Below are 14,548 nucleotides of genomic sequence, written 5' to 3'. Positions count from 1 at the left end.
GTTGAATTTTACATGTATAATGACTTAAGGCCTATCATAGCTCCGGATCACACAGCTGGGTGGATGTAGTTACCAATTTAGTCAAAAGGTTATAACTTGATTCTGAAGTGAATACATTGTGCAGCCTCAGCTCAAATTGAGTTTGACCCCCCTGAGCTAGACAATGTGGCAGCTTTCTTGTGTATGGCGCTAAAGCACTATCAATTAGCATCAAATGGATCTCTGAATGTAAAGCACTTGACTAATACACAAGTCAATTGGCAACCATTAAGGATTATTGATTTGTAAATCTAAAGCACTTGACCAATATACCAAGTCAATTGGCAATTATTTTGGAATAGCAAGAAATTCAGGAACTTGTACAACAGAGAGGTAAAAGAGCTTCACACACACACCAAGTACCACTGCTTGGGGAAATCAGGGTCTGTTGGGTCCTCAAAGACATCCCTCCTTTTCCTCCTTTTCACCACTTGCTGCTCTGCCCATAGAACCTGAGGTGTACACACAGAAACAGTTATCATGCTGACATTCTCAGTTTCTAATTTCAGAAGTTACTGCAATATTTAACAGATTTGGAATGTGCAAATACACAGTTACAGTAATATATAAAACTGTACACATGGCAGTGACGTGCGGTGAGGTTCATGGCTGGTGAGGCACTGACTTCATCACAGTCAGATTTACAAACATATGAACCCTAAAGAGTATCTTATTCACCATTTGATTGGCAGCAGTTAACGGGTTATGTTTAAAAGCTCATTGTTACGGCTCAGACTCCTGCCAACGCCGTTCATCCATCTGTGCGCTCCAGTGAGTGCACCTCGGGACACGCCCACGGCCGCGTTCAGCCAGGGACGCGCCGCGCGCGTCTCCGCCCAGCAGAAGCTGCCAGCTGCAATCATTTGCCGGCAATCGGCACACCTGCCTGTGATGATCAAGCGGTCTTCTTAAGCCTGGACAACCTGCGGTCGCTCGCCGGAGTATAGTCTTCTTACCCTTGTAAGCATCCCGTGTCTGGCTTCCATCCCGCGAACTCGCGCCTCCCCAGTGACTTCCGTGTTTCCGTTGTGTTCTGATGTTCCTGTTGTCTTCCTGCAGCGCTTCCCGTGTTCTTCCGTGATCCCCTGTTGTTTCCCCTACCTCCCGGACTGCCCTTTTGGATTCTCGACCTCCCGCTTGGAAACGGATCTTGCCTCTTCTCTCCTGCCCTGGATCATCTGCCTGCCCAATGGACTGTCTTCCTGCCTTGTTCCTCCTCTCGCCCAACACAACACTTGGTAACTCACACTACAGCTAATCACACACATAGCCACACATCACATACACTTTTGGATCTAGTTCACACTCCATTTCCTTAGTTTATATTTGTATTGTTTGATTATTATATATATATATATATATATATATATATATATATACATATATACATATATGGTTAATATATATAATAAGTCCTTGTACATACTCCCTCTGGTGTCTGTCGCCGTCACCTCCCCTTAGTCCAACCATTACACTCATACCAGCATTCTTACCTGCTTGGCACTCAGCATCAAGGGTTGGAATTGGGGGTTAAATCACCAAAAATGATTCCCGGGCGCGGCGCCGCTGCTGCCCACTGCTCCCCACTGCTCCCCTCACCTCCCAGGGGGTGAACAAGGGGATGGGTCAAATGCAGAGGACAAATTTCACCACACCTAGTGTGTGTGTGACAATAATTGGTACTTTAACTTAACTTTAACTTTACACATACAAACTGTAGCACACAAAAAAGCACATTTAATAAAAAAACTTTATTATGGTCTTACATTTACTTATAAATGCGCCGCTGTTGTTAATGAACCCCCTGACGGGAGTGTTATATCAATTAAAGCCCTCACTTCAACTTTCCACGTGCAAGATTGAATCTATTTAAAAAAGTGTAACCAAGGGTTTATAAATGTCGCCTATACTGTATGAAACTACAAAATAACAAACATGGAGGCTCCAGTTTAGACGAGGATCACTTTATTTACCTTCTTTCAAAAACTTCCGCTCCACTCCAACGTGTCAAAATTCCGCTCTTAGCGCCTTCAAAATAAGAGCTCAAGGCATATACTGTATAACAGCGCATAACAGGAACTTAACATCACAAAGAGAAAAGCCCATAAAAATAGTTACAAAAGTTATTTAATAAGAAGCCAAAAAGTGCAAAAACAATAATGTTCGTGTTGGAGGAGTTGTGAATTAGGTACACCTGCAGTCTGCAGGTGTACCTAATGTTGTGGCCCTGCAGTCATTCACAACTCCTCCAACACGAACATTATTGTTTTTGCACTTTTTGGCGTCTTGTGAACTTTTTTAAATAGATTCAATCTTGCACGTGGAAAGTTTAAGTGTGGGCTTTAGTTGATATAACACTCCCGTCAGGGGTTGCCGTGCATTCTACGGCGGGGGTGCAGGAGGCGAGCCTCAGCCAGTGCGTCTTTTGCAGCCGTTTTATGATCGCTCAGCACAAGAAATACGTTACACACATACAGTTGTTGACACAATATGTACATTATATACCTCAGCTAACTAAACTATGGAAATGTATAATATAGTTCATATAGCAATACGGTCTCACTGCACAGCAGGCCAGCAGTTAGCCGAGTCCGGAATCCATGTTGAGGCACTGAGTGACGTGCCTCGACTGGCTGCTGTTCACCGCACCGTCTCTTCTCAGTATTTGAACGGCAAATGTGAAAATTCAGCGATTTTGAATAAAAATAATTTAAAACTGGTGAAGTTAAATGGAAAATAACTTTATAGTATAATCACTGGATACATTTAACAATTTAATATATATTTTTTTCTTTTTACATTTTTTTTCTTTCCATGATGGCAGGTGAGGCCCCGCCTCACCTGCCTCTAGTGACTGCACGTCACTGACACATGGGTATGGTGGTAAAGGATATTTAATTAATTTCCAGAGGGTTCAAGAATGTGGGCATTGTGCAGTAATTCAAAACAGGGTCTTTGAAGTCCTGAAGGCTCTGGTATAGGGTGTCACTAGGTAAGCGTGTAACTGTATCTTTTTTTATATATAAAAGCTTACAATTTTTCTAGAACTAAACAACAGATTATAAGATAGCACCAATGTTAATGTTCTTTTTCGGTGTGTAAAGATTCTAAAAGTAAGACCATTTATGTCACAGGTTTTCTCAATTTAATTATTTCAAGCAGCAGTCAAAGTGTAATGCTTCTCTGTCTTCTTGTTTGATGGTAATGTTTTTATTTATTGAGTGCACAGTCTGAATGAAACTGTATGCATTGCAGCTTTCAGTGGTTACACACCTCAGAGGAAAGAGAATGAGGCCATCAACCTTGTTTCAATTACAATGAATGTTTGATTTTATTGCATGTACACACAACTGACTTTATTGCACCAGTGACCACAGAACATCTCTACTCTACTACTTTACACAACCTGCTGATGTGGTCAGGATGTGATCTTTACAGAGGTCTATGATACATTGAGACTAGGGATGTCCGATAACATCGGACTGCCGATATAATCGGCCGATAAATGCTTTAAAATGTAATATTGGAAATTATCGGTATCGGTTTCAAAATGGCGAGGATGGTGTTCTGCTGACCTCGACTGCGGATGTTGTGGATCGGTGGAGGGAATACTTCGAAGACCTCCTCAATCCCACCAACACGTCTTCCTATGAGGAAGCAGTGGCTGGGGAGTCTGTGGTGGGCTCTCCTATTTCTGGGGCTGAGGTTGCTGAGGTAGTTAAAGAGCTCCTCGGTGGCAAGGCCCCGGGGGTAGATGAGATCCGCCCGGAGTTCCTTAAGGCTCTGGATGCTGTGGGGCTGTCTTGGTTGACAAGACTCTGCAGCATCGCGTGGACATCGGGGGCGGTACCACTGGATTGGCAGACCGGGGTGGTGGTTCCTCTCTTTAAGAAGGGGAACCGGAGGGTGTGTTCTAACTCCTCAGCCTTCCCGGTAAGGTCTATTCAGGTGTACTGGAGAGGAGGCTACGCCGGATAGTCGAACCTCGGATTCAGGAGGAACAGTGTGGTTTTCGTCCTGGTCGTGGAACTGTGGACCAGCTCTATACTCTCGGCAGGGTCCTTGAGGGTGCATGGGAGTTTGCCCAACCAGTCTACATGTGTTTTGTAGACTTGGAGAAGGCATTCGACCGTGTCCCTCGGGAAGTCCTGTGGGGAGTGCTCAGAGAGTACGGGGTATCAGACTGTCTGATTGTGGCAGTCCGCTCCCTGTATGATCAGTGCCAGAGCTTGGTCCGCATGGCCGGTAGTAAGTCGGACACGTTTCCAGTGAGGGTTGGACTCCGCCAAGGCTGCCCTTTGTCACCCCTTCTGTTCATAACTTTTATGGACAGAATTTCTAGGCGCAGTCAAGGCGTTGAGGGGATCTGGTTTGGTGGCTGCAGGATTAGGTCTCTACTTTTTGCAGATGATGTGGTCCTGATGGCTTCATCTGGCCAGGATCTTCAGCTCTCACTGGATCGGTTCGCAGCTGAGTGTGAAGCGACTGGGATGAGAATCAGCACCTCCAAGTCCGAGTCCATGGTTCTCGCCCGGAAAAGGGTGGAGTGCCATCTCGGGGTTGGGGAGGAGATCTTGCCCCAAGTGGAGGAGTTCAAGTACCTCGGAGTCTTGTTCACGAGTGAGGGAAGATCGTGAGATCGACAGGCGGATCGGTGCGGCGTCTTCAGTAATGCGGACGCTGTATCGATCCGTTGTGGTGAAGAAGGAGCTGAGCCGGAAGGCAAAGCTCTCAATTTACCGGTCGATCTATGTTCCCATCCTCACCTATGGTCATGAGCTTTGGGTTATGACCGAAAGGACAAGATCACGGGTACAAGCGGCCGAAATGAGTTTCCTCCGCCGGGTGGCGGGGCTCTCCCTTAGAGATAGGGTGAGAAGCTCTGCCATCCGGGAGGAGCTCAAAGTAAAGCCGCTGCTCCTCCACATCGAGAGGAGCCAGATGAGGTGGTTCGGGCATCTGGTCAGGATGCCACCCGAACGCCTCCCTACGGAGGTGTTTAGGGCACGTCCGACCGGTAGGAGGCTGCGGGGAAGACCCAGGACACGTTGGGAAGACTATGTCTCCCGGTTGGCCTGGGAACGCCTCGGGGTCCCACGGGAAGAGCTGGACGAAGTGGCTGGGGAGAGGGAAGTCTGGGCTTCCCTGCTTAGGCTGCTGCCCCCGCGACCCGACCTCGGATAAGCGGAAGAAGATGGATGGATGGATGGACGGTTTCAAAATTATCGGTATCGGTTTTCAAAAAGTAAAATTTACGACTTTTTAAAACGCCGCTGTGTACACGGACGTAGGGAGAAGTACAGAGCGCCAATAAACCTTAAAAGGCACTGCATTTGCGTGCCTGCCCAATCACATAATATCTACGGCTTTTCACACACACATGTCCCAAATTCCAAGCTGCTGTATTGAGGCATGTTAAAAAAAATAATGCACTTTGTGACTTCAATAATAAATATGGCAGTGCCATGTTGGCATTTTTTTCCATAACTTGAGTTCATTTATTTTGGAAAACCTTGTTACATTGTTTAATGCATCCAGCGGGGCATCACAACAAAATTAGGCATAATAATGTGTTAATTCCATGACTCTATATGTCGGTATCGGTTGATATCGGAATCGGTAATTAAGAGTTGGACAATATCGGAAATCGGCAAAAAAGGCATTATCGGACATCTCCAATTGAGACACTGGAAGTTCAGTAAAAAAAATATCTGCGTTATGAAATAGCCTTCCTCACACATCTTAATTTAACAAGGTCGAAAAAGACAAAGCACTGTATTGAAATGTCAGTAGGTAAAAGTTAAATTGGCAAAAAATATGAATTTCTTTCTGTATTCTCCCAGGAGCACAGAGAAGCATGTACTGTATGACTATGAGGGCTACAAAAATGCCAACTTCAGAAAATACATATAATTTTAAAATGCTTTAGAGTAACTGTTTTTTTTTGTATTTTTCTGAAAGTACCTGGCTTTTGAGTATTGTTTTTGGTATTGTTATTACCGTATTTTTCGGAATATAAGTCGCAGTTTTTTTCATAGTTTGGGGGTGCGACTTATACTCATGAGCGACTTATGTGTGAAATTATTAACACATTACCGTAAAATATCAAATAATAATATTTAGCTCATTCACGTAAGAGACTAGACGTATAAGATTTCATGGGATTTAGCGATTAGGAGTGACAGATTGTTTGGTAAACGTATAGCATGTTCTATATGTTATAGTTATTTGAATGACTCTTACCATAATATGTTACATTAACATACCAGGCACGTTCTCAGTTGGTTATTTATGCGTCATATAACGTACACTTATTCAGCCTGTTGTTCACTATTCCTTATTTATTTTAAATTGCCTTTCAAATGTCTATTCTTGGTGTTGGGTTTTATCAAATAAATTTCCCCCAAAAATGCGACTTACTACTCCAGTTTGACTTATATATGTTTTTTTCCTTCTTTATTATGCATTTTCGGCCTGTGCGACTTATACTCCGGAGCGACTTATACTCCGAAAAATACGGTAAAATGTACGTGTGCACCAACCTGTTTGGGGACTACAGATGGAAAATTAGCATGTGTGTAAAATCTGATATTTTTGCAGACGCGTATGTTTTTCAACATGTGCTGTACCTATTTTAAGTAAGGAGGGGGAATAAAATGTTGATATCGGTACAAAAAAAGAAGAAAAAAACCTAAAGTTAGACATTTTTCCCTCGCAACTTTGCAGTTCACTCTCTATCGTCTCAGTATGTCATTGATTTTAAAGGGGTCACAATATTATTTTTTACCACATTTAAAACAATTCCTGTTGGTCTACATAACATGTAATGGTGGTTCTTATGTCAAAATGTTGCATAAATTATGTTTAACAGATCATTTTCAAGCCACTTTCCAACTGCCTCTTCAGGATGTCTCTTTGTCTCCACTCCGTCAGTCATGTTGTAGTTTTTAGCAATTTCATATTGAGTCTACTGACAGATATAAGTTACGAGTATACGCTACTTTGTATTAGAAATGGCAATGACGGAGGATACATGCGCATGTTCCGCAGTCTCCGAAGCAGAACCTCCAAGTTCTGTAACAGCTTCTTCCCTTAGGCCGTAAGACTCTTGAACGCATCATAATTAAATTATCCCCTCAACTCCCCCCAAAATGGATTAACTCGCTGGAATAAAAAAGACAATATAACATACATCCATAAACATGGGCACATGTACAGTAATCTATTTATTTATTTATATTTATTTATTTATTTTATATATATATACAGTATATTTATATATTATTTATATACAGTATATTTATTTATTTATATATGCACCTTATTGCTTTTTTATCCTGCACTACCATGAGCTTGTGAAACAAAATTTCGTTCTTATCTGTGCTGTAAAGTTCAAATTTGAATGACAATAAAAAGGAAGTCTAGTCTAGTCTATGTACGAGCCAGTCTGCCCCACAACAAGAAGATAGAGAAAAATAAGGAATTTATTGACTGCGATGTCAGACTACAATGACGGACTCGCGCATCAAAGTATGCAGTTGTTTCACTCGATAGTGGTTAACTTCTTTTGACACATGCATGACGATACAGTCGTGGTCAAACGTTTACATACACTTGTAAAGAACATAATGTCATGGCTGTCTTGAGTTTCCAATCATTTTTACAACACTTCTTTTTTTGTGACAGAGTGATTGGAGCACATACTTGTTGGTCACAAAAAACATTCATGAAGTTTGGTTCTTTTATGAATTTATTACGGGTCTACGGAAAATGTGACCAAATCTGCCGGGTCAAAAGTATACATACAGCAATGTTAATATTTGATTACATGTCCCTTGGCAAGTTTCACTGCAATAAGGTGCTTTTGGTAGCCATCCACAAGCTTCTGGCAAGCTTCTGGTTGAATTTTTGATCACTCTTCTTGACAAAATTGGTGCAGTTCAGCTAAATTTGTTGGTTTTCTGACATGGACTTGTTCCTTCAGCATTGTCCACACGTTTAAGGCCGTTCTAAAACCTTAATTCTAGCCTGATTTAGCCATTCCATTACCACTTTTGACGTGTGTTTGGGGTCATTGTCCCGTTGGAACACCCAACTGCGTCCAAGACCCAACCTCCGGGCTGATGATTTTAGGTTGTCCTGAACAAATTGGAGGTAATCCTCCTTTTTCATTGTCCCATTTACTCTCTGTAAAGCACCACTTCAATTGGCAGCAAAACAGGCCAAATACTACCACCACCATGCTTGACGGTCAGCATGGTGTTCCTGGGGTTAAAGGTTTCATTCTCGCTCTAATTAATGGGGAAATCGTCGCTTTCTCGGTCCGAATCGCTTTTGCTGCTGGTGGCCATGATTGTAAACAATGTGCAGATGTGAGGAGCTCCACAACCTGTGATGTCACGCGCATATCGTCTGCTACTTCCGGTACAGGCAAGGCTTTTTTTATAAGCGACCAAAAGTTGCGAACTTCATCGTCGATGTTCTCTACTAAATCCTTTCAGCAAAAATATGACAATATCGCGAAATGATCAAGTATGACACATAGAATGGACCTGCTATCCCCGTTTAAATAAGAAAATCGCATTTCAGTAGGCCTTTAAACCATAAATAACATCCTAGTTAACATCGTATCAGTTCAGATTGTACCACTCTATTGTCTATCTACTTCAGCCAGAAACTACTTTACAATTTGAGGGTTGGCATTGCTGTTTACACTAACACTCTGTGGTTTTCTCTAAATAAAAGCTGTAGACCAGAGGTGCCCAGATTTTTTGCTTCCAAGAGTCAAAGTGAAAATGTGCCAATGGGCTGCGGGCCAAACACAGCATTTTTCAAGCCTGGAAAACACAAATAGGCTAAATGTAAATAATAAAGTTCCCACCCTTTGGCGGGCCAAACGAAACGACTCAGCAGGCCTAATTTGGGCCCTTTCTGGCCACCACTGCTGAATATTTTCGTAGCTCTCTTCTCTTTGCCAGGGCACATTGGACCACCACGAGGGATTTGTCCTCATGGGCACCACATAACAGAGCGCAGACTCCACAAGCTCGAGTGCCAACTTAAAAAGGACCAAGTTACAGGATGCCAGCAGTGCGACAAGCACATTGTAGTTTATTATATCTCTTCATCTGAGTTGAGCCTGTGCAAAGCAATCTTCTTTTGTGGCCTGTTAGATTTGCGCTCAAAGGCCACAGCTGAGTTCGTCCTGCAGCTTCCAGTGCTGGAAAATTATCAGCAATGTGGGATGTTGTTGACTCAGTAGGCAGTAAAAGACAATAGTACGGTATAGCCTTTTGTTGCCCCATTGCTCCATCCATTACATGTTTACAGACTTAGTTGTTAAATGACAAAAAGACAACATTTGAAGTGGTGGTCTTGACAGCTAAACACAGCAAGTGTAGTGAAAGAGAGTAATAACTCTACGGAGATTAACTTATTTAACACATTTTTCCTTTGTTAGTTTAAAAATAAATATTTTAAGTTTTGTCGCATTCCGGCTTGTCTCAAATTATGTGAAAATTTCCTTTTGATCTTGGTGAAATCTTCCTTAAAACAGAGTGGCAAAATATTCATAAAAAGTCGTACTCTGATTCAGTAAAATTTTGAAAATAAACGAAAAAAGAAAATGTATCTTTTTTGCTTGCCGTTTTGCTTCATACAAAAAATAATTAATCTTTACAGTGAGTTGTAAGAAATATTAAACTTCTTTTTACTCAGTAAGCCCAAAGTGCTAACCTTTATGCAACTATCTTATGCTAATTCCTTACTCTCTTCTCTCAAGAACTGTTTCCTCATGACAGTTTTTCAGCAAGCTGCTTGTTTGTGAGTAAGGTATTAACATTTTTATAAGAAAGTATAAAAAAAAATAAAAAAATTATATATATATATATATATATATATATATATATATATATATATGTGTGTGTATATCTATATATATATATTTATGTATATACATATATATATATATATATATATATATATGTGTGTATTCTAATATTGAACGGGATTGTGCTGAAAATCTGAATTTCCCCTCAGGGATTTATTAAGTATTTGTGATTCTGATATATACAGTCAGCGATGACTTGAAAGTTTCAAAAAGAAAATAAACTTTTAGAATTTGAATTGTGTTCTTTTCTATTGGGTGCAGCAAAATGGTGGTCAAAAGCACTGAACTTTGTATTACCAAACAACTGGACTGTTCAGTTTGTCTAAGAAGATGTTTTGCCACTCATCCAACTAGGTCTTCATCAGTTAATGCTTATAGACTTAGTGTTTTAATACTCAATCTATATGTCATGAACTGAATATTCAAAAATATTAGCAATTGTGTTATTATAAGTGCTAACGCTGAGGGACTACCTTTAGCAGTTTAGCGGCTCCATCATCACAGAGAAGTAACTAGCTTATACTTTTTTTTAATGTTTTTGCATATTTATTAAAATTTAAAAACTCAGAAATCACATAAATATTCACATTAGGGCTGGGCGATAAATCGATATACTCGATATATCGCGGGTTTGTCTCTGTGCGATATAGAAAATGACTATATTGTGATATTCGAGTCTACGTTCTCACGCAGTTGCTTTTAGCTGCGGGCATTAAACTGCATGCGTTTCTCCCTCTATCTTGTCTCTCGTTCTCACAGAGACTTAAAACAAGCACACCTTCTTACATACGTCACGTGTGCAACGTCACACACTCCCGCGAAGCAGAGAGGTAGCGACATGGTAACATTAGCTGTGATGCTAACAGTGTGGTGTGAGTGGTAATACGAGAGAAAGAAGGTGCAAATCTGGTAACAAATGGAGGAAGAATTAATTCCTAAGACAAACAGCACGGGATCCATCGTCTGGCGGTGGTTTGGCTTCAAGCGGGAATATGTTGAACAATTATGCGGCAAAAGCGTTGCTACTAAAAGTAGCAGCACTCCTAATTTGTAGCATCATTTGAAAAGTCACCCGTTAGAGAATGAAGAGTGCTTCAAACTCCGCATGTCAACATCTCCGTTCGGTGCCACACCCAATGCCGAAGCAACCATTTCCACATCAACACCGTATGACATATACTATTTGATATGCAGCTCATTTTTATGTGACACTTATTGAAGTGCACTTTATTTGTTTTAAACTATTGTAGTGGTGTTCTGTACAAAAAGTACACTTTAATTTAGTGTTGTTTTGATGTCATCTTAGTAACAACATGCACATATAACTTGTTTTAAAATGTCTCTGACAATCTTGCACTTTCTGTTTTGGAAATGACATGAATATTTGTGCCACTGCTTAATAACTGTTTAATAAATACACTTTTGCTAAATTGACTTAGTTGTGATTTCCCTCTCTGCATGAAAGTTTAAAATGAGCATATGTTAATGAAGTATGAACAAGAATGTTTTAATGTAGACACATAGAATCATCATACTGCTGTGATTATATGCATCAAGTGATCATTTAAGGCTAAGGCAAACTATCGCGATATATATCGTGTAACGTGACATGGCCTAAAATTATCGAGATATTAATAAAAGGCCATATCGCCCAGCCCTAATTCACAGCCTTTGCTAAATACTTTGTTGATGCACCTTTGGCAGAAATTACGTCTTCTTTAATTACGAGGCCACAAGGTTGGCACAGCTATCTTTGGGCAGTTTCACCCATTTCTGCAGCACCTCTCAAGCTCCATTAAGTTGGATGGGAAGCGTCCGTGCGCAGCCATTTTCAGATTGGATTCAAGTCTGGGCTCCGGCTGTTCCACTCAACAACATTTACAAAGTTGTCCTGAAGCCGTTTCTTTGATATCTTGGCTGAGTGAAAAAAACTAACCGTCGCCCCCGTTTGAGTTCAAGAGTGCTCCGGGGAAAGTTTTCATCCAGGATGTCTCTGTAAATTGCTGCATTCATCTTTCCTTCTATCCTGACCAGTCTCCCAGTTCCTGCCGGTGAAAAACATCCCCACAGCATGATGCTGCCACCACCATGCTTCACTGTAGGGATGGTATTGGCCTGGCGATGAGCGGTGCCTGGTTTCCTCCAAACATGACGCCTGGCATTCATGCCAGAGAGTTCAATCTTTGTCTCATAAGATCAGAGAATTGTGTTTCTCATGGTCTGAGAGTCTTTTGTTGCAGAGTGACCATTTTCTCTTGGTTCTTGGTCACCTACCTAACGAGGGCTCCTATACCCCGATCGCTTAGTTTAGACAGCAAGCCAGCTCTAGGAAGAGTCCTTTGTTTCTAAACTTCTTCTATGTATTATTATTATTATATAGGTTTATTTGAAATAGGGACAGGACAGTTGTGCACCTTTCCGAATCATGTCCAATCAACTGAATTTACCACAGGAGGACTCCAATTAGCTGTAGGAACATCTCAAGGATAATCAGTTGAAACAGGATGCACCATACTTATGTACATCTGATTTATTCGTTTTTTTATTTGTATTACATTTGCAAAAATCTCAAAAAAACATTATCAAATCATATTGTCAATGGGTTGTGTGTAGAGATGTCCGATAATATCGTCAGGCCGATATTATCGGCCGATAAATGCGTTAAAATGTAATATCGGAAATTATCGGTATCGTTTTTTTAATTATCGGTATCGTTTTTTTAATTTATTTTTTATTAAATTAACATAAAAAACACAAGATACACTTACAATTAGTGCACCAACCCAAAAAACCTCCCTCCCCCATTTACACTCATTCATACTCATTCGCACAAAAGGGTTGTTTCTTTCTGTTATTAATATTCTGGTTCCTACATTATATATCAATATATATCAATACAGTCTGCAAGGGATACAGTCCGTAAGCACACATGATTGTGCGTGCTGCCGGTCCACTAATAGTACTAACCTTTAACAGTTAATTTTACAAATTTTCATTAATTACTAGTTTCTATGTAACTGTTTTTATATTGTTTTACTTTCTTTTTTATTCAAGAAAATGTTTTTAATTTATTTATCTTATTTTATTTTATAATTTTTTTTAAAAGTACCTTATCTTCACCATACCTGGTTGTCCAAATTAGGCATAATAATGTGTTAATTCCACGACTGTATATATCGGTTGATATCGGTATCGTTAATTAAAGAGTTGGACAATATTGGAATATCGGATATCGGCAAAAAGCCATTATCGGACATCCCGAGTAGTGTGTTTAGAATTTTGAGGTTAAAAATAAAAGTTTCATTTTAAAATAAGGCAGTAAAATAACAGAATGTAGAAAAAGTGAAGCGCTGTTTTACTATGTTCGTAGTTTGCATATCTTGTTTAACACTTGGGAAAAGTGCTACTTGCTAAATCTGCTTATCACTCAGCTTCTAAAACAAGTAGCTTATCCTCTGTATATTCAGGCTCAAAAATATAATGTTCTGGATCATCACTTGACCCAATGAAGTCATTGTTAGCTCTCATACAATCCGCCAAGTTTAACAGTAGTGGCTGTTGTTGAAAGAAATAGCGAACGTTATGATGCGTCTGCAAAATTAATAATGCAGTACGCTTACAATGACCATAATACGTATATATTTCATGTTATTATTAATGTGCCTGTTATTACATAATATTTACAGTATACGTACAGCATGTATATAAAATGTTCAGAGGTTTTTGGATATTTTTTGAGCGCTTTTTAGGCAAAATAAAGTGAATCACATTACCTACATTGTTACCTGACTTTTGCTAGTATTTATTGACAAGTTAGAATATATGAAAAAAAGAAAAACATACGTGTGCTTGGGAATTATGGTCACCATTTAAAAAAGAAGTGCAGTTCCCCTTTAAAGAGAAACTGTATTTTTTTTTTTTTAAATGTTGCCTATCGTTTACAATCATCATTAGAGACATGACGACGTGTGTATTTTTTAAATAAGTACTAAATAGTAAATAAATGCGATCAAAAGCTTTGATCTGCTTACTATGGAGCCTATAGGAACTGCTCTAGTCTGCCTATAAAACCCCTAAAAAACATCCACACACCTCCATCAAGGTTGTATATACATGCTGTAAGTATGTATGTAATGTAGTAATATACACATTTATAATAACATTTAAAATGTATGTATTTTGCTCATTTTAAGCACACGCAGGGCATTCATTTGAAAAACACATCACGACAATCCCACGACAAACATCACTGATTACTTCTCATTGCAGACTTTATGAGAGCCAATAAACAAAATAAAACATCACTTACGTTACTGTCTGTTGTCATTAGGATGTTCATAAATTCCTGTTTTGTCCTATGGAGAAGAGCGGGGTGGAACCGAGCGTCTTTTCGTGTCGTTCTCGCCATTGGCTGTCAAAGTGTACCAACTTGTCGGAGTACGTCCTCATTCTTCTACTATCAAGGTGAGAGGCATTATTTATTATCTAGAATAGGTTTGACGAGCAAGGACGCGAGGAAGCAGCTCATCGGTCGCTCATGTCAACATTGGCACAGATGCTAGTGATCACGGCGGCGCTATAAATAGTTTGTCTGCGTTAGCGCTTAAAATAACAATATCA

At 40.1% G+C, this 14,548-nt stretch overlaps 1 protein-coding gene across 2 annotated transcripts in view; it reads right to left on the bottom strand.

The window, feature by feature from the left end:
* Nucleotides 1–14,548, bottom strand: part of furinb (furin (paired basic amino acid cleaving enzyme) b) — a 187,729-nt gene that overhangs the window by 92,443 nt on the left and 80,738 nt on the right. For both annotated transcript variants that reach the window (XM_061969958.1, XM_061969959.2), the window contains one exon: nucleotides 396–491. In XM_061969958.1, the coding sequence (XP_061825942.1) occupies nucleotides 396–491 (96 nt within the window). The remainder of the gene's footprint in view (nucleotides 1–395; nucleotides 492–14,548) is intronic.

The sequence above is a fragment of the Nerophis lumbriciformis genome, linkage group LG10 (genome assembly GCF_033978685.3).
Source record: "Nerophis lumbriciformis linkage group LG10, RoL_Nlum_v2.1, whole genome shotgun sequence".
Classification (NCBI taxonomy): Eukaryota; Metazoa; Chordata; class Actinopteri; order Syngnathiformes; family Syngnathidae; genus Nerophis; species Nerophis lumbriciformis.
Note: the sequence above shows the minus strand (reverse complement) of the source record. Positions and strands in the feature narration are given on the sequence as shown.